Raw genomic sequence first — 20,378 nt, forward strand, 5'->3', positions numbered from 1 at the left:
GCTGTGCTCGGGAGATGGGAAACCAAGCTGCAGTGGCAGCACAACGGTACGGCTGCTTGGAGAGGAAGGACCAAGTGAATCATACAAAGATGTGTCTGGGGGGAAAAAAAGCAAGAGAAATGCTTGGTATTACTGATGGGCAAGGGGATGTTTGCCCAGTCCCCTGTGCAGTCTGCTCCATGCCATCTGCCTCCCTGTCTCCCTCAGCCAGAGGGAACTGTTTCACATGGGCCTTGAAGGGCAGGAGCAGCCAGAAAGGGGACTGGGTACGGCTGGAGCCCGCCCTTCTTCCCCAGCCGGGTGGATGCTCGCACCAGCCCATGGCTGGTCTCTTCCATTACAAAATGGAGGCAGGCACCGAGCTAAGTCTCATCAGGTGCTCCATGGATGCTGAGAACCAGCTCTATCCATCCTGAAACCACTCTAGTTAGGTCAGGAATAATTTAGCTTGAAGTGTGCTTCTCCAGGGAGCTTGCTGTTTCTCCTGACTCTGCACAGCCCTTCAATGCAAACGTTTGGGCTCTCCTTTTACAAGAAGAGCTGAATTTACTGTCCAAACCTGAGCTACTCCCTTGAATCCCACAGCCCTAAGGACCAGGTCGCTTAGAGACAGAAATGGCTGGTTGGCAGCTCATGTCTGTGGTGTATACATCATCTTGGAGAGGTCTGTGCAGGAGCCCTGGTCTCTGCAATGATGCCTGAGATGATGCAAGGCTCGGTGTGCTGCCTGAGCTGGCTCAGGGGTGGAGTCTGTCCTGCCTGTCCTGCCTGCATATGTCCCTGGGTCCATCCACAGCTGTTCGTGCTGGCAGTGCTGGAGGAACACCCAGTGCCCTGCAGTGCCCCCGCTCGTGGTGGGAACCCCCAGGGAGCAGGGCTCTGAACACAGAGCTCGTGGCATCGCTCCATGCCCTGCGTGCTCAACTCTGCCTCTGCGACAGGGCCAGGGGCCGGGGCACACACTGACCCTCCCTGGCCGAGGGCAGGTGACCTCCTTACAGTCTGGGGGTGGGCAACCCCGCCAGCACAACCACAATTCAAAAACTTTCCGCTCATTTCCCCAGCAGACCACTCTGACCCCCCACTAATTCCTTCAATTCAGCTCTCTGGAGGACTAATCTGTGCCCTGCACAGCCTCAGGGGAGCAGGCTGGATCCGTCTGTTTTCCCAGGCCTGCTCGCAGCAGTCAGAGAGCTTCACGCTCCACCCCTCCGTCTCCCTCTTGAGCTGAGATCATCACATTAGCAGTGTGTATCCCCTCCTGACCTGGCAGGACGCTGCCTGGCTGGGCTGGCTGGCCTCGCTCATGGCCTCGCTCATGCCCAGTCTCCCCAGAGCGCCTTTGCAGCCGGGTTTGGAAGGTGAAATGCTGCATAGCACGCCCTGTGCCATGGCTCGGGTGCACAAAGGGACGCTGCTGGGCGGTCAGCTCGGGAGGCTTCAGTGTCCCCTGCCGTTTCTCTCGCTCTCCCTTTCCCCACCGTTTCTGATTAGAGACACTGGAGAGTTTGCCCTTGTCCGTGACCTCCGGAGGGAGGCAATCAGAAAGGGAGTTTGGATGGGAGATAACTCATCAAGGAAGCTGTCTGCTCTGCAAAGCATCAAATCAGCTGAGAAATAACAACTGTATCACTAAAATTAGCTGAACATTTGCAGCAGAGACTATGGGCTTGCTGGAGCAAAAGAGGCAGGGAAACTGGGCTCAGCCCCACGGGCAGCATGAAGGGACAGTTCCCTGCCTGTACCACAATACCACGTTTGCCACCAGCAATTTTCAGGCCCCTAATTTCAGCATTTCTGTGGAAATCCCTAGCGCTTGCACATTGATAAATACCGCACAGAGGCAAAGGCTGAGCTGGGCAGCCGCTCAGTCACAACAGAGCTCGATGGGGCTATAGCTAAATAGAAAGACAATCCCATGAGGACCAGGCACTGCATCCTCCATTTAAACGGCTGGGACAAGGTCCCTGCCTGAACTTTCCACCCATCTGGCATTAGCATGCATGTAAAACCTCGGGCTCTGCTGCCGCTCAGTGGAGATAAATGTCTCTCCCTCCCACCGCAACACCGGGTCACGGGGCTGCTTTGGCCATGATCAAGCAAACCCTCTGTCCTCTGCCCCATTGCACTCCATCTATTACATTATTTTATTCCCAACTTAAACATCACCCTTTCCTGTAGGATAGAAAAATGCTTGGAATTTAAGTATTTTTATTTTTGCTTAACAAAATAAGGTGGGAGGGTGATGCCTACTGGCAGAGGAGGGGGATCAGGACATCCTGGGCTGCCCTCCTGGCTCGGCCCCCGTCACCAGCCGTCGCTCGCGAGGTGTCTGGTTGCAGCCCTGCTTCCCGTTCTGAGCCCCACTTCTGCTGGGCTCGCAGCCCTCAGGACTGGCACAAACAATTGAATTTCTGTCTGCTTTATGACCCCACTTGTAAGTGCTGTGACCCCTGCTGGGGTCACGGCCCCTGGTTTGGGAACCGCCGTGCTAGGACAAGTCACTTAGACCAAACAGGATGGGTGATTAACCGTAGGAACCAACCCCAAAGTAAGAGGTGGGCTCTCCACCTCTTAATGCCTTCCAATTAAGACCAGATGTCTTCCTGGAAGATGTTTTAGGCAAACCACAGGCTACTGGGCTGCAGGAGAACCTGGATGAAGTTCCCTGACTTGTGCTATACAGAAGGTCAGACTCCATGATTTGATGGTCTCTTATGGCCTTAAAGAAATCTACATTAAAATTGCCTCATTCCTTCTCCAAATAACCTAGTCTTGATCTTTAGAAATACTGTAAAATTGCTGCTGGCAGGGATTAATTGGAATAATAGGACTCTGTGATAGCCAGGCACCTTCTGTCAGTGCTTAGGTCTGGATATAGTGTTTAACTTCAAGCATCCAAGTTTTAAATATTTATCCTTAGCTTTTCCTTGTCTGTAAAATACAAATATCCCACAAAGGTTCAGGAGACTTAATTCATTACTGTTTGTAAAAATGTTTTCAATTCCCTAGATAAAATATGTCACAGAAGTGCAAAGTATTATTAACAGTAATTGATTGTCATTGTGGGAAAAAGTGACCTGCCCTTACAAAAGATTAATGGATTCTTCAGGTTACTGGTGTGATGGTAATTAACAATGCAAACAGAGCTGACGAGACCTCACTTTCTCATTTGATTCTTACACATTCGTAGCTTTGCTCTTCCCAGACTCTGAGAGGGAATGGAAAGGAGTTTCTGTGAAAGTATGGCTACGCAGGGAGTCCAAAGGTCCGTTCATTTGCATCTCGGTGCCTCTCTGACACACCAGTTACCCTCCCAAAATGTTCCTCCACCAACAGTTGCTCCAGAGGGAGGGATGCAGGGATCCCAGGACCGGGCTGACAGGATTGATGTATCGCTGTGAGTCGTTGATGTTCTTGCCTAGGCTGAGCAGGCGTGGTGGGAGGGTGCCCGTGGTCTCCACCCTGCTCTCCCGTAGGCATTCTCCCTCGCCCAGGACATACAGCTATCTCCTTGTTTTCCCAGATTGCAGAGACCTATGCTTTTCTCCCAAGAGAAGCTGTGACCAGGTTCCTGATGAGTTGCACCGAGTGCCAGAAGAGGATGCATTTCAACTCCAACGGACTGGAGCCGAAAGGTAAAGGCAAATGAATTCTGCCAGCAGAGCTGACACAGCATTTCATACCAGCATGGTATCGCTGATAGCTGTCAGGATACCGCCTCATCGATGACATACTTCTTAACCTAATGGTTTTCTTAACCTGTGTTATTTTTCGTGCACTTTTATAGCCAAGCTGAAAGAATTGCTTCGGTCTGTGTTGTCTGCTACTGTTTTCAGCTTACAGAGCAGAAGCAGTCGAGCTTGCTTTCTGAGCTTCCCCAATGCAACTGTACAAAGCGTGGGTCAAAAATACTGCAGATATGTTTGCAATCAACCCATAATCATATGTGGGTGGAAACTTCAATTTCTGAAAAACGTGACCTAAAGTTTTTTCCTTTAAACTATTAATTTTGTAATGAAAGACATTGAATAGGTCTGAATAACTGAAGTTTCTGACAAAGTAGTAATTTGCAGTAATTAATTGATATGCAGGGCATGATCCTCTTTTTGATAACGGAAAGTGTTTTAGTAATCAAAGTTATATTATGCCTATGTATACAACCAATTAGCGTGGCCATTGTGGTGGTTAGGTCATTATAGTTCTTTTGTAAGTGGAACCAATCTGCAGCTCCTAGGCCTAAAAGATATAAGCGGTATGTAAGGTAGAACCAGGTTTTCTTCCAGAGTAAATGGTTAAAGTTGATGTTTGTGTGGTTTTTTCTGAATTACAAACTTGTTTTCATGATCAAGGGCAAAGCATCAAACTGACTCAGAGGTTTCACCCAACAAAATTGCTTCTTTAAAAAAACATAAGCAAACTGCAGAGAGTTAGACTATTTTGAAACTGTTAAGGCAAACAGGCTCATTTGGCAGCTCTTATCAAGCAGAGAAACAGAATTAAATGAACAAAGGACCCAACAATAGAAAATTTCTAGTATTAAATACCAATTTCTGACTGTTTACTCTAGGAGCAAGGCTATGGACAGCCCAGAGGTTCCGTTTAAGTGGATTATGTGTGCCAGCTCTCCAAAGCTAGTAACTGAAATGCTTTGTACTTGTTATATTTTTTAGAAACTCTCCCAAATAATCCTATGTGACATTTATTAGCCTAAGCTCCATTACCGTGGCACTTCCCACTCTTGCGGGCTAAGGGCCCGATCCCTGTTTCCAATTAGGTCAAGAGAAGTTTTGGCCTTTGGCCTCACTGGGAGCAAACCTGACCTTTACACTGATTGCGCCGCATCCATCACCAGTGACATTCCAAGTACTGCGGCTGCAGCAATCGGCTCAGTGGACGGGAAGGGCCATGAGATGAATCAGGCCAACAAGGATGTCGCCTGTTGGCTTGACCCAAACCAGGACACTTTTCTAAACGCCTGGCACTAGCCGAGCCGTCCGCCCTGGAGCTCAGGATCCCTTTTCAGGAGGCAGCTGATGAAAAGGCTCATTGTTCCTTCAGGGGCTCCCTCCGGCCCACCCACCTTCCCCACGTCCCCCACGCCTCTCCTAGCGACACAGCACCCAGCTCAGAGAACACCAGGTGCTGACTGTCCTCCCCAGAGCTGTCCTAGCTGTGGAAACCATGATCGGGGCTGTGATCTGGCTGTCCTGAGCAAATTTACAAATTCATATCAATTGATTTTCATAAATCTTTCTCCCTTAGCAGTTCTCTGAAAAATAAATCAAACAGGCATGTAAAAAGTCCTGCTTCTTACCCACCAGGAATGGAAGGACAGAAGTGCCTTTCTGCTCTGAGTAGTACCTAAATAGTGACTAAGTACCTGTGAAAATGCATAGAGTAGATTAGATAAGGTAACTTTTACTGGGGAAGAGTGTCTGATTTCACTAATACCTATTCAAGAATTTATCAGGAGTAAATCACCTAAAAAAACCATTGGAGTCATAGAAGAATTACCTAGGTGTAGGCACATGCATACACACATACAAGCATATATAGGTAAAGTTTAACTCAGTAAAATTAACAAATTTGAGTCATTCCCATCTCTTCCTACTTCTCTTGTCCATTAAACAAATCTCAACACATTTCATTTGTGATCACAAAAATCCCTAATTAAACATGTCTGACATCAAACCCTGCAGGGCAGGGCACCCACGTAATTCATAAAGCAAATTGTCTTGCTAATGGGAAACTTAGAACATCACTGGACTTCACTGCGATCTCTTTACACTGTTATTAAATTAGGACTAATTCCAGTGGAGTTACACAAGTGTGGAATTAGGATCAAAACCATTTTACTTTAAACCATTCTGCCTGTTCCATCTGTATGTCCAACACATGGGGCATGTGATATAGATAACTTTTTGAAAAATGAGCTAAAGAATTCCAGTAGCCCCCTCTTGTGACATAGGGAATGAGGATTGTTCCTGTGGAGTCCCCCAGGCCTTTTCAAACAAAGGTTTTCTTTCTTTTCCAGTTAGCTTAAAAAAGAAAAAAAGGTTTTTGTTGCTTAGGCTCAAGCTCTTATCTGTTGCAGTTGCACAAATTCACACTAAATTTGTGGCTGCTAATGGGATTATTCCAGATTTACATCAGGATGGTTTCAGGCAGAATTTAAGCACCAAAGATCATCTACCTCCCTCTTCCTCCCCATGTGAGGATGCTGAGCTGCTTCTGTTGAGCCTCATTCATTTCTGCAGTGCTGAACAGTTAAGTGGGGGATGGCAGGAGAGCAACATATCGTCCTCAGAGGTATGAAAGACTCACCTCATCCACGCCTGTGCTTCAAGGAAAGATAAGCTCTATCTTTGTTACTCTTAGCAAATGCTTTCCTAAACTCTTCTTAAAGACTCAAATATTGATGACCCCAGGCAGCCTGAGTAGGTGGCAGATTTTGTTCCTAGAAGCTGTTTCCCCTTTCACCACGAAACCAGACTGCGAGAAGCACCCCTTGCACTGGGATTTTAGCCTCTTTTCATCACAAAGTAACATCCTTGCGCAGTAGAATAATGGGTTATTTTGGGTGCATAATTTATAGAGACATAGAAGTGCTCTTAATTAATATGTAGGTCAAAGCATGATAGAGACCACTGACATACAACCATGAGAAAAGAAGGGAGGAATTGGTTTACAAGGTTCCTAAAAGCTTTGCACCTTCATATTTGAGCGAGCGGAGGGCCTGAGTAACTCTGGCCACCCTTTCCTGCATCCACAGGCAGGAATGCTTCAGCTGCCTGGGGATGAATTAGATGGACCTGGAAAAAAAAAAAAAGCATTGTATTTCCATGGACCCAGTTAGTGTTTTGATACAGAAGATTTGCAAAAACCTATGTGATGTTTAAGTCAGTTACAGACAGTTTTTGGGTCAGGTCATATCTTAATTAGACATGATAGATCTGGTATTTCCACGGGTGTGAAGCGTCTTCAGGTCTGCTGAGTTTCGCTGGGATTTTTTGATATTCAGCATTTCTGAAAAGCAGGCCCATTATGTTTGGGTTGATGGGTTTTCTAAGGTGCTGTAAAACATTTTGTGAAGGTTCTTTTTCAAGGAGCTGTGTCAGAGATGCCTGTGAAACCAGTGACCCCAGAAAATGCAAGCCAGCCAGGGAGATTCAGAGACAGGAATGGAAACCTCCTACCATCAGTTCACCTTCAGCTCCTGGAAATCCTTCTTCCCTGTCCATTGTTGCTTAAGTTCACTTTCCACTGGACACCACACATCCCTTCAGAGTGTGCTGGAAGGCTGGATTAATTCTCCACACTTGCATCTGCCTATACTGAGGGCAAAGAAATCTTTCTTTTACCCAGCAGCCATCCCTGTGGGAAATGGCAACTTTCCTCTTGAACAAACCCATTGCATGAGCCTGTAAATTCAGTGTTAGAACAGATAATTCTAGCAGTCTCATGTCCTACATGGACAGCTCGCAAGCTCCACAGCGAAGATGGCAGAGCTGACAAATCTTTGAGAATTCAGAAAAATCATTGAGAATTTGCTTTGTGGGGACTCCTCCGGTCTGGCCAGACAAAACGATCTGCAGGAGCGGTCTGAATCTAGAGTGATCTCTAGAGCTTAGTATGATGCAGGCAGAGGAATCAACAGGAACAATTTAAATTAAAGATCTTTAAAATTAAGTTTGTGGTTTAATTAGGATGTTAAAAATAACCTTCATCACCAGATAGAGAAACTTAATAAGTTGCCTTAATGTTAACTCCTACCTGAGGGAATCCCAGCAAAATTGGCAAGACTTTGCAATGCTAAAGCAAGCTGCAAATATATTCTTGTTCATCAACCTCTGCATAAATCCCATTTGCATGGAAGTGCTTCTGAGGCATCGGCAAGACTCGGTTTCTTCCTCTGCTACATTCTAGTTTGGCAGACTGAAAAATTATATATTATGTTTAGTCTTTTCCGCAGGTGACAGCAATGCTTTTTTTCTCCGAAACAACATCTGTTCTGTAATTATGTTCTTGGTGGGGTCGTGTTCTTATAGGAACCTTAGCTCAGCGGGCACCAGCTCTAGCTAGGGATTTGAAGTGCTTCTAAATACATATGTTTAATGATTATGAGAACACATCATAGGTTTGTGCTTCCACATCCCTGTGTCTAAATAAAGTGTTTCCTCTGTTCTTCAGAGAGCGAACCACCTTCCTCTTTGGTTTCTGGGATCATTGACTACAACATGCCCCTCACCTCTACTTATCTGAAGCAGATGAAGCTGCGGGTAATGAATTCGCAGGAACAGGTGAGTCGCGCTCCGGGCGCAGGGCAGTGCGAGGTGCAGAACGGGTTTCTGCCTGTGCTGAAGGGGTAAAGGGAGTGAGTTGTGCTTGGCACATCGATTTTTGGAGGATGCTTTTGGAAATGGCTGGTTTGTCCGGGCGGGTCAGGCTCTGACCAAGTACAGCGAGTGTTGGTGCATAGAAGCCGGGAGGGCAGTGCGCCTCTGATCTTCTGGCTCGAAGAAATCAAACAGGGCTACTTCAGCGTCATGTCAGTGGAGAGGATGATGCAGTTATTGCTTATAACAGCCTGCTTGTTCTTTAAACATACAGTTCTTCTAAGAAATTTTCTTAAAAATACATCTGATTAATAGGAATTTGTTTCTTTACCTCCTCCTAATTGCCTGGGAGCTTTAGCAGACGGGATCTGAAACCCAGCCCCTGCTTCAGTTGCTCCGGTTCTCTCTTAAACTGATCGTCAACTTGAGGAAGTCCAGCTACAGCCACTCCGCTCTCGTGTCGAAATCGGAGAAGGCTGAGTTGTTTGATGAGAGTGTTAAGCCACTGGATTTGGATTTGGGAATGGATGGGGCAGACTGCCACAGGATTATACCCAGGCTGTGCAATTTTCTGAAGTTCTGCAGCTGCAGAATTAGCTATGGGAACCTCTGTGCACCATGGAAACAGTCTATAAAAAGAAAAGTATGTTTTATTTGCTCCCTACAATCTGCACTGGAAGCCAGTGCTGGATTTTCTTTCCAGCACACTGAAATCTAAATCTGATCTCATGCATTACTGCCAGTTGCAAAAAGTTAAAGAGTTTGCTTTGTGCAGTGGTGGAAAACATTGCTAATAGCTTGAACTGTGAAGTTGCGCCCAATAGGTACTTTTATCTAGTGGCACCCTAAAGGGACATTGGTTAGAGCATCCATTGCCAGGGTGTAAAATGCCAGATGTGAGTTTGCTGTCAGGAGCCAGAGAGAGAAATGCTAGGCTTCTCCGTCGCTTCAGCACCTTCTTGCTGGAGGACGAAATAACGTCTGATGGGAAGCTCTTCTGTGTTTTGGAGCTTTTTTCCTTTGCGCACATTGGACAGTTGGATGGGTTTAAGGTTTTGTTTGCAATATGTTATGTTTTAGCTTTTGAAACGTGAAAGGCTGCGATGTGCCAGGTTTTGTGGAGGAGCTGGGTCAGGCGGTAGAACTATGGACAGCTCCGGGGAGCGGCTGGGCCAGGCCTAGCTGGGCTGGGCTGGGCTGGGCTGGGCTGAGCTGGGCTGGGCTGGGGACATGGAGTGGATGGATGCGCTGCTGCTTCAGGACCACTTTTGGATAAATAGGATCGAAAGCTGACATATTCTGACCACCTTTGGCTTGTGCAAAGTGTTTGCAGGGTCTCGGTGCAACTCCTAGCAGAGAGGCGTTGAGATCACAGATGCTGCCGTTGTCCGTACCAGTGACTACCGACCTGTTCTTCACTAAGGTTAAGGACTTAGTGGGCCATGAAGGCTAACTGTGCTAGTCAGTATTTCAGATGGTTGTTTCAAGTTAAGTTTCATGTATACAAAAGGACAGATTGAGAGGTTTGTCTAGTTACCATTTAGGCATTTTCTACCAAGTTCTCCTGGCTCCAAAGCTCTGTCCAAGAGAAATGTGTTATGAAGCTTCATTAAACTCCTGTACACAGTTTCTACAGGTAGAAAACTGGACTTGCAGTTTGATCTTATTTCCATAATAAAAAATACACCAGAAGCTGGCAGGCATTAGTACTGAATCTTGAGTTTTACAGCTACATGCTTGGGGATTCTTGTTTTGAGAACTTTGGTTGATAATTTAGAGAGTTGAGAAGTTTATACTCTGAATTTTGGTTTAGCAGTTTGCACCAGAGCTGTCACTAGATAGATAGGTATTACGTGCTGCTAACACAAATACTCTTGAAGCTAGCTAAGATCGGAATATAAGCATATGTCATACAGGAACAAAAAAGGGGCCAGCTGAGGCAACCAGCAGTTGTTGGTTTAGATCATAAATCAAACGTCTTGATGTTATTCCCTGCCTCTAAAGTTTTTCTTTTCCTGAGCTCTCATCGGTATGTTGCAGCGCAGCTTTCTAAGCTTTTCAAGCTGTAGCAGCCAAGGGAAAAAACTGTTTGGAAAAGTAAAATTTGCCATTCAGTGTGTTACTGAAACTGATTCCTGAGAGCAAAATAACAAAAGATCAGTCTTATTGTTTAGAATTCTGAAGCATTAAAGCTTTCCATCAGATCTGGAGGTAGCGACGGTCTGGAGAGGATACAGGTAGTTGGAACCCGCAGAGAAAATCCAGTGGGACTTGGGTGCCATCCATTCTGAGATAGGGGACATTCCCCGGCTTTCCCTGGGGAAACAAGTGCCACACTCCTAAGGCTGCTGTGGCTGTACCTGGAGCTGCTAATGCTGAAGTCTATGCAAAAGAAGAGAGGAAAAGCAGAATGACCCCAGGAATTGCCTGTTCAGCACAGGTCAAAACATGCTCTGTTTCCTATTGCATGTGATAATAACAATACCAGGCTTCGGTTGCCTCCACCGAGCATTCTCCTATTTTTTTCCTTCTTCATACTTTACACTGGAAACACAACAGTACTGTCCTTTTTTTGCTGGAGGATCCTGGCAGTCGTTGGGGAGCATGGGCTGTGAAAGGGGGGCTGCTGCTCTCCCTCTCCCCAGGGAGGGAGCTTTAGGGTTAGGGAGTTGCAGCTGTTGGGATTCCAGGTGTTTACAAACTGCAAAAGTCCTCTAAAGATGATAGAAATAATTCAGATTTTGCTACTAATGGAAAACCAGGAAAAAAATACAGCCTGCTTTTAAAGTTTGTTTGTACTACACAAATACACACTGCCTGGTTTTTACATATCAGCATTTACAAAATGGTGCTGGTTCCTCTCTAGCTCAGCTTTGCTGCCATGCCACCTTACTGCCCTGCACTCATCAACATTTGATGGTGATAATAGAAATAAATTAAGCAACGGACTTGTGTTCGACTTGGCTTTTGCCAAAAGCAATTATTTGTATGCAGCAGCACCATCAGGAACTTGCTTCACTTGGGGTAACAATGAATGAATTTATGCCAAAGTGGCCTTTTAACTTCATTATTCAGGAAAAAAAAAAAGGTGTGCATGTAACTGTAATTTATTAGTGCTGTTAAGCACGTCACTATTAAGGCAGCAGTGTCTCCACAAGGAAGCACAGCCAGAAGAACCTTAGAGAAAGCATTTTATCTCTGCTTAGGGAAAAAACCAGTCAGGAGAGGAGCTCTCTACATGGTTGCTCACAAAATGAAGAGTTCCTGCAGAATATATTTCAATATATTTCTTGGAGTCAGTACATTTATTCTGGCATGACAGAAAACAACTGTGACCCATGTTGCTTAAATTGGGTTCACTAGGACATGCAGGAGCTTCTGGGGTGTGAGTCCTCCTTCATTCCCATTTTATACCAATTCTGACATGTGTGAGAAAAATCAGGCCCCTTTCCCATTCCACAGAGTGCCGAATTAGCCACATTTCAGGGTATCTCCTGGGGCATTAAGGTCTCTGAACTTCTGACCTTCCCAATCTAGCAGCAAAAAGGAATGAAAAGAAGATATTTGATATTTATCTATAATGATCCTTCCGCCTCATTTTCAAATGATAAATATTAGCATTTAAAAATGATTGGTTATTTGAGTTTATTGCAGTCATTTTCTAGACAATCTTTTCTGTCTTATTCAAACTCAGCCTTGGATTTATATTTCATGCCACACTGTTGGGAATGATTTCCACTGGTAGCTGGTGGAATATGAAGATTTAAAAAGAAGAAATCCCAGCACTGAAATGCCAGATTCACTCTCTGCTCTGGACATGTTGCTGCTGCCTTGGCAGACACAGTCCAGGGCCGAGTAACTAGGTTTAAATGATACAGAAACATTTTCAAAGGTTGCTTCAATGACTGCTGACAGAAGGTCATGCAATCAGTGAATGGCAGGAGCTGCTCTTGGATGGGAAATAACATAAGCGCTTTTCTTGTTGCTATGGCTTTGCTACACTGACTTGTAAGTGTTTGAGAGGGACAGAGCCTTGTCCTGCACTGTCACACACTCCAGGTTTACAGGGAAATTACTGGATGGATGGAGTGTGTGATGGTGTGTGGATGTGAAGTGGTTTTCAAAACTCCATTTCAAGCAATGTTTTAGCCCAAACAGCAGGGTAATCCTGGAAGGGGACACGGAGGGGTTCAAATCCCAAGGATGTACGGGAGTTGGCTTCCTCTAATGCTGGTGAGGATCGAGCCTCCTCTGTGGGATTTGGGAGCTCATGGAACCTCATGAGGACTGCTGGTTTGCAATGTTAAGTCCTCCTCCTTCCACTCTGCTTTCTCCCTGGTCCACACGTTATTGTGTTTGCTCACTTCAGTGTCTCAGAAGGCCCCGATATTACCAGAACAGCTAAGATGCATCTTTCCCTGGCAGCTTGCTTGCTTCTTTCTGCTTCAGATCCATCGCCATGCTAATGCTGGGGGTGCAAGATGGCACAGGGGAAGCAGCAGAGGCAGGGAGGGGAGCAAGTGGCTGCTGAAGAGGGCACGCTAGATTTTCGTTTTCACTCTTGAAAGTTCACTAGTGAGAATTGCAGTCATCTCATTTCACCTAGTCCAGAGACCAGAACCAAATCTGTCAGAGCTGGCAGCTGCTGTGCGAGATCCGGGACCTGGATTTATCTGTTTGAGTGCTTAGCGAAGGGATAGCAAAGCTGTATGTGTTCTTCATTGTGCAGAGAAGGCAGAAGCATGCAGTCAGTATTTGGAAGGAAGTGGGATGATGCATTTGCATCACATGAGGATGATAAGGTACTTCCCAGTCCATTAAAGAGGGTGTTAGACATCTTCAGGAATAAATATCTGTAAATCAACTTGATGAGATAACTCTCATTGAAGAGGCCTTTCCTTGGCTTGGGAAGATCTTTGTTCCCTGATGTTAATTTTTAAGACATTTTGAAGCACCAGAGAAGTTCCCTAAATGCACCCTTACACACAGAAGAAAAGGGTATATCGGCTGTACACACAGAGCGAGGCACCGTGACCACAGCTGTTTGAAATACAGATTTAATCTGTGCGATAAAGGCTTGCTTGGAGATCTGCATCGGCAAAGCCCTCTAGTGGAGATGCAGCTTCTGCTGGCAGAAGTGGGCTTTGGCTGGGAAATTTAAATTCTGCCCCAGATGACAGATTTTGTCCAGGCAAAAGCCGGAGAGGCAAGTCTGGCCGTCATAACAGTGTTCTTTACTGGCAAAGATAGTTTAGCAAAACTTTCATCCTTGGCCATAATGGCTCATGAGATGCAGGAGGTCAGATGATCAAACCATTTAGCCTGGTTTCAAACTCGTGTGAATGGCTTGCTTTCAGTGAAGGTCAACTCATTTTTGTTATTGGAATTAACTCTGATGTTCCCAGCTAGTAAAAACTTAAGTGCTTGTATTTCCCGTTGGGTAGACCTTTCAGTATTTTTCCCAGTGCAGCTGCATTACAGGTGAGCTTTCTGTTCAATGCAGCACTTAATGCAAGCAGACAATTTGAGACCCCAACTTGGGCTGGCTGGGATAAATCCTGCCACTGCAGCTTTCATCTTCAAATGAAGTGTGATCCCAAGTCTCTGACTCTTTGCAGTTTTGAGGAAAATCATGTTATTTTCTGTAAGAAAGGAGGTGTTAAATCAAGTGGCATTGCCCGATTCCAGTGATGCTAGGCACAATTCATCCTCCTGAACTGCTCAGGTGTATGTAGTTGCTGCGAGCGACTGGTCTGGTCCGTTTTCCTCTCTGGTAGCTGTGCACTGGTAAGAGAAGCTGATCCCTTTCCCACTCTCTCTTCCTTTCCCTGTGATGTTGTGCAGCTTAGCTATGGTCCTGGAGGAGTGGCTGGGGGATGTTTAGAAGTTTATCTCACTCTCGGTGGAGCTGTGGTTGTCATGCTAGTGAGGGCTGGGTCGGATCAAGCAGAAGCAGGGCATGGCAGATCAGCTGTGAATGGAGCAGTAGGAGCCTGCTAGGGTGGGAAGAACAGCTCAGTGGCACTTGGCTGGGGAGCGTGGAGTCCCCTGGGCTGGTGATAGTGACTCCACGGAGCTCAGCACTGCACGGATGAGGCCATCGGGTCCCGCACAGGCCGGCCCACGCAAAGCTTGTGTGAGTTCCCTGCTCTCTCCGCAGCAAGGGTCTTCTGCCCTGGGGCTGATCTGCCCCATGGGTGATTAAAACAGGCTGCCTTCCACTGTGCACACTTACCCCCCGGTGCACATTATCCAGCGTGCAGTCTGAGTAGCCTACTAAAGCCAAGCTGCTTTAGCCCGTTTCTGGGAACACTGACTGAGTGGGGCCAGAAACCACATCATCTTTGTTTAATTCATCATTTCTTCCAAGTACCTCCCCTATTTGGTGGGGAGAGATGCTGCCCATTCCCTGTGCAGTAACCAGCATCAAAGACAGCTGTTCCCAGTAGAACTGGAACTAAAGTTTTGGTGCAAGTCCTATAAAGTGGGGCTAGGAAACATTTCCAGGGGAAAAAGTAGAGACCTGTACTTCACAGTGATGAAAGCATTTAACATTCATGGAATAGCCTCATGGATCCCATTAAATTTATCCCATACCTGTGGAAAGCTGTGTGAGGTTTTTTGCATCATCTCCCAAGTTCGGGTGCTGATGTGCTGTATGTTGACTTTGATCAAGTCACACAAATGGCTGTTTCTTAATTGCCTTCTCCCTTTAAAAAGGGTATAATACCTTAGAGAGATTTCTGAGGTCTCGCTCACTAATAAAGCTCTTCAAGAGCTTGGATGGCAACTACTTTGAGAGCACGAACTATTATTAATGATTTCCGTTATTATAGAAGATGAAGCTGTGTGGTTCAGCTTTTTAACCTTGAATCATGTGCTTGCTTTTGTTTCTGCTGCTGTTAAACCTGCGCAGACAGGCTCGTACCTTACCTGGTTGCACGGACTCCTCTAAGTCTCACATCATGAGCCTTGTATGCACCAAAGGAGCATGTCTATCTCTGAGGAGTCAGTTTTACTCACAAAGATGGATTCTGAAACATGTGGTGTGGCTTGAGACTGGCCAAAAATGGGTTTAGTGGTGGTTCTGTTTACGTTGACTCAATTCTGATTTGAGTGGCCAAGAGATAAGCTAGGATGGTCATCCTCAATGTATAATGCAGTGCAGACATTCCTGCCAGTGTGGTGGGTTCAGGCTTTGGCAAGAAATGTTAGGGGATATTTGACCATAATTGACCCGTCCCTTCACACCCCATTCCCTGTGCTCCAGAGGAAGGCAAATTCCATCCACAGAAACAACTCCTTTCCTGCTCCTTTACTTGGCAGTGACTGGTGTACTCCATGAAGTACGGAGCTGTATTTCCTTTCCATCTCTTGGTCTTGGCTCCTAGGGAAAAAACCCCTTTTATTCATGCATATGCCAGATGCTGACAACGGCTACTTTTACAGAAGGAGTGACCAAGATGCAGTGGGAATACAGCCCTCAGCCCACAACAAATCTGGTCTATAATAAAGTTTCCCAAATCTTTACTTCCTTTTTTTTCCTGACTCTGCTCTGGATGGCAGATAAGTTAAAATACAGTGTTGATAAAAGCTGCATATCCCCCTCGTGCCATGTAACCAGGGCCCTCCTTTGGCAACTCTTCTGCAGCGCCGTCCCTCTGTCCCCCTTTCCTTACTGGCCTCGCCCTGAGAGATTCACGTTTTAATGCCTGTTACCCAGTAGGGCTTGATGGTCACGGAGGACCCAATGCAGGAGGTCCCGTTTGTTATTTAACCTACTTTTCAGAGGCACAAGAACATCAAGTGACTCGCACAAGGTCGTGCATGAGTCAGTGACTCCTCTGGCATGATGGCCGGATCCTGCCGTCCTGCAGTCCCCTGCTGTCACCACTAGATCACTGTGCCCACCCTCAACAACACCACAACTATTCAAGTAAGCTCCTACAGTGCCTTAAATGTAGTTTTTTCCTGGGTTTCACAGCAGCCCTGTTATTTTTGCGGAGCCTTGCCTTAGGAAATTACAATAGATGAGGTCAGGGCACTGTTAGCGATGCCCTGAGAAGCGTCACTGCCAGGTACGCAGGCAGGCAGGGCCGTTACAGCCAGGGCACGGCTCTTCTCAGACCTGCAGCTCAGGCTGTGGTGGCATCTGATGGGACCCTGCCTGGGCAAGCACAGCCTGGCAGGGAGCCCCAGTTTTTCTGCATGGGCAGATCTGTGTCCATGTGAAGGGCTTTGCAGGGACCAGAAGGAATGAACGTGTTGCAAGGAGAGAGGGAAGGAAGCGACTTATAAATAATATATTTGATGTGTATTATATATATAATATAATAACAGTAGTACTGGTTTTTTTTTAAACATGTAATCCCGTAAGGCACTTACCCCTGTTCCTGACAACTTGATAAATTATTATTACCAATTCTATATCTAATTGCCAGTTATTTCCCCCTAGATAATTTGAATCCAAAAAATACCCACTAGAAGGGAGCTTGGCATGCCGTTTCCCAAAGCTTCCCTAGCTGTTTCTGGAGGCAGCTCCTCTTCTGCCGGTGAGCCCTACTTCTGCCAGCCTCATGACCCTGAGCGCTGGCACAAACAATTGCATTTCTGTCGGGCTCATGACCCCACTTGTAACGGCGGTGACCCCCCTTGGGGTCAGGACCCCTCCCCTGCATGGGGAAAGGCTCCTGCCCAGCAGCTATTGCTGAATTGCTGTTCCTCCCTCGCTCCCTGTGTGGATGCGGCTGTTCAACACTAAGTTTGCCGATGTGAAATTTAGGTTAATCCATTTCCAAAGTGGATTAACCTAACCCACACAAAGGCACTTAGTATAAAATAAGAGTGTCCACATGGTGAGGCAGCACAGAATAGTGACTGAGCTTCAAACTTGCACCCTGGCTGGTTTGTGTCCCCTGCAAGCTCTCCAAACAGAAGGGCAGGCGCCTCGCTCCCACGGGGACGTGCTCTCCTAAATGGCTTTAAGCCGGTCTAGCTCGAAGCTGAAGGGAGCGCAAGGAATAAACAAAGCCCAGCAATGGGAAGGGGTTAAAAGCCCGCTTCCACTGAGGTCCACAGCAAGTCTCCTGTTCACCTTAAATGGTCAGGATTTTATTTTAGCTTCAGGGAGGAGCAGCAGCCATTGAGCTGGAAGTGAGCGCAGAGCAGGCCCCTGCGGCTGGGGGCTTGCAGCCCATTGCCCTGCCGGCTGGCCGCATCCTGCGGGAGGCCCCTGGGGCTCTGCTCTCACCCTTCAGCCTCTGGCTCCATAGATCAACCTGGAGGAGACGGAAATGCAGTATTGAGCAATACCCATTTTCACCTCCAGCCTCGGATCTTCCCGAGCTGCCCCTCCTCCCTTGCATGCTTTCCCTGGCAGTGAAGTGGTTAACGCTGGAGTAGAAAACATCATAATTAGACATCCGCACTAACAAGCCGTAAACACGAATGTGGCAGTTCCCATCCTTAGCTCTGGCACCGGCCTTCCACAGGCTCCACTGCTGAATCCGTTACACTTGGTTTATTTTGTAAAAATTTCCTTCATAACCATTAAATAGTGAGAGACATGAAATGGGCTAAGGAGGGGGATGCTGAGATGCTGGTGCCCATTGCAGCGATCTCCAGCTGGGCGGGAGGTCACTGACCTGCTGCCCTCAGGGCCCTGCCTAGGAGCAGGTACCATCCTGGGGGATGCCAGGACACCACATGCTGCCCGCTCGGAGCTGTGTCACAGCATCCCCATCCCTCCCAAGGACCTGGCGGCACGGTGCCTTGCACAGGGCTGTGCCGGGGGCACGGCCGAGCTCAGTGGGCAGCCTTGCTGTCAAGGAGCTGCCCTGAAGAGCCGCCGATTTAACAACAGCCGAGATCCAACGTTCAGACAGAGGCTGCAGCGTTAAGTGATGCTGCTGCTGGCAGAGTAGGGTCCTCTTCTGCTCCCACGGTGCGATAGGGAGAATCATCTGAAACAAAAGGATTCAGCAGAGGAGGCAGCACGGGGCCTGGGCACCGCTGCGCCCAGCGAGTGCAGGGGAAGGGGGCTGCGGGGCACCCACCCTGCTCCCCGGGGATTCACTGCCGGGGTCCCGTAACTTGCGCCCCGCGGCACGGCCAAATCCCGGCGCTGCCCGGCCCGGAGCCGGGCTGAGCCGGGCGGTCTGCGGGTCGCCGAGCCGTGCCGTGCCGAGCCGGGCAGGTTGCAGCCCTCCGTGCTGTGCCGAGCCGTGCCGAGCTGAGAGTCCCCGGATGGGTTGCAGCCCCCGCCTCGGGCCGTGCCGAGCGGAGGATGCCCAGACGGGTTGCAGCCCCCCCCCGGCCGTGCCGACCCGTACCGATCCGTGCCGTGCCGTACCGAGCCGTGCCGCCGGCCGTGCATTCTCGCGGCTCTCCAGCAGGCGCCCGGCCCTGGACATTGTCTCTTCCTCCGGGAGGAAGGGCCCTCCCCGGCCCTCCACAATGTGCTCTTCCAGGCGCGGCTCCCCGCGCCCCCCGCCGCGCCCGGCCCGGTGCGCCCGCCCCCCGCGGCCCCGCTCCCCTTCCCCCGTCGCCCCCGCCCCCTCCGCCCGTGGCCGGGCCCCGCTCGCCCCCCTCCGCCTCCCCGGCCCCCCCACCCCCCCCCACCCCCCCCTCGGGAGCCGGGAGTGACGCGCTCCGCAGCGCCGGCCCCTCTCCCCGGGCAGCAGCTGGTTGTCAGCCTCTCCGGAGCGCCGCCAGCCCGGGCCCCCTCCCTCCGTCCCTCCGTCCCTCCGCCCCGCGCTCCCAGCCGCGCCGCCGGGCTGGCGCAGGCCGGCAGGCCTCAGGCCCCGCTCCAGGTAGGCGCCCGCCCGCGGGGCTCCGGCCCCGGCCCCCGGCGGCGGCCCCGGCCCCGGTGCGGGGGGGATGCGCGGGGCGCGGGGGCTCCACGCGGCCGCGGCGCTGCGGGGAGGGGAGGGGGGGGGGCATTGGCGGGCGGGGCGGGGCGGGGCGGGGGGGGGGCGGCCGCGGGGCCCTGCCCCAACTCCGGGGGGAGCGGCCGCACCGCCCCGTTTCCCCGGGAAGTTGCGGGTCGCCCGCCCGGCTGGCCGGCGGCGGCGGGGGGGGGGGTAAGGTTGGCGCGTCCTTCCCCGCGCCCGGCGCGGCTCCCCCTTCCCCGGAAGAGCACAAAAGCGTAGAAGAAAGTGGGAGGAGGCGGCGGCGGGAGCGCTCCGGCCCCATCAATTCCCGGGCACCGGCCCCGCGCTGCCGCCGCCATCGCCGCGCCGCCCGCCCCGGCCCCGGCCCCGGGCGGGGATTGTGCTGGAAATAGCCGCCTCCCTGGAGGTAAAGCCCTACTTACGTGTCAATCCCCGCCGCACGCTGAGCCCCGTGCGCCAGCCCCGGCTCCGCGCACACGCGCGGGCAGGTCTCCATCGCGGGTGTATTTATTTACCTGCGGGCGGAGGGGCGCGGGGGGGGGCGGGACGGGGACGCTCGCCCGGCTCTCGGCACCTCGCTGCCGCGGGGACACACGCGTGGGAACCACGTCCCACCGGGAGAAACGCCGGTTCCCGCGACCGCCGGGGGCGGGGGGACCCCCGGTCGCTCAGCCCGCAGTGTTGCTCCGCTCGGCCCCCTCCTCCAAATCCCGGACCCCCCCCCCCCCCCCCCCCGCCCCGGCACACACCCCCCCCCCCCCCCGCCCCCAGCACCCGCTTCCCGGTGCTCGTTGAAGAGCAAAGTGCCCTTTCACACCGCGCGGTTTATGGGCATCAAGACACCATCGCCGCCTCGCGTGGAAAAGCAAACGCCTGCCCGGCTGGGAGCAAGTTCAGGTGCTGGGGAGGCGGGTGCGGGGCACCGGGGGGGGGTGGTGGTGGTGGACAGGACCGGGCCGCCCGGGTGTCCCCCTCCCCGGCCCGGCGGCCCCCGCGTTCAGCACCTCCCCGCTGAACAGCAGGAGCGCGGGGGCAGCGGCTGCGGGAAGGGGCTGCCCCGGGGCTGCTTCCTTCATCCTGCCCAGCATCCCTCCGCTTCGGGGCGGTGGGAACGCTCCTCGGGGTCGCGGGGTGTCCCAGAAGAAGA

At 50.1% G+C, this 20,378-nt stretch overlaps 1 protein-coding gene and 1 long non-coding RNA gene across 4 annotated transcripts in view; one reads left to right on the top strand and one right to left on the bottom strand.

Annotated features, from left to right (window-relative positions):
• The window catches only part of NOL4L (nucleolar protein 4 like), a 62,195-nt gene that overhangs the window by 18,695 nt on the left and 23,122 nt on the right, over positions 1 to 20,378 (top strand). Inside the window, exons 3-4 of one of the 3 annotated variants that reach the window (XM_075769080.1) lie at positions 3,527 to 3,638; positions 8,194 to 8,303. In XM_075769080.1, the coding sequence (XP_075625195.1) occupies positions 3,527 to 3,638; positions 8,194 to 8,303 (222 nt within the window). Of the gene's footprint in view, positions 1 to 3,526; positions 3,639 to 8,193; positions 8,304 to 19,006; positions 19,151 to 19,344; positions 19,638 to 20,378 lie in introns of those variants that run through there. The other 2 variants (XM_075769082.1, XM_075769083.1) reach the window with 2 other exon arrangements.
• Positions 16,629 to 18,898, bottom strand: LOC142604089 (uncharacterized). The gene is made up of 2 exons (XR_012837988.1): positions 18,395 to 18,898; positions 16,629 to 18,301 (listed from the first exon to the last, which is right to left on the bottom strand). It is a non-coding gene; the product is annotated as an uncharacterized LOC142604089 (long non-coding RNA).

Source organism: Balearica regulorum, chromosome 16 (genome assembly GCF_011004875.1).
Source record: "Balearica regulorum gibbericeps isolate bBalReg1 chromosome 16, bBalReg1.pri, whole genome shotgun sequence".
Taxonomy (NCBI): domain Eukaryota; kingdom Metazoa; phylum Chordata; class Aves; order Gruiformes; family Gruidae; genus Balearica; species Balearica regulorum.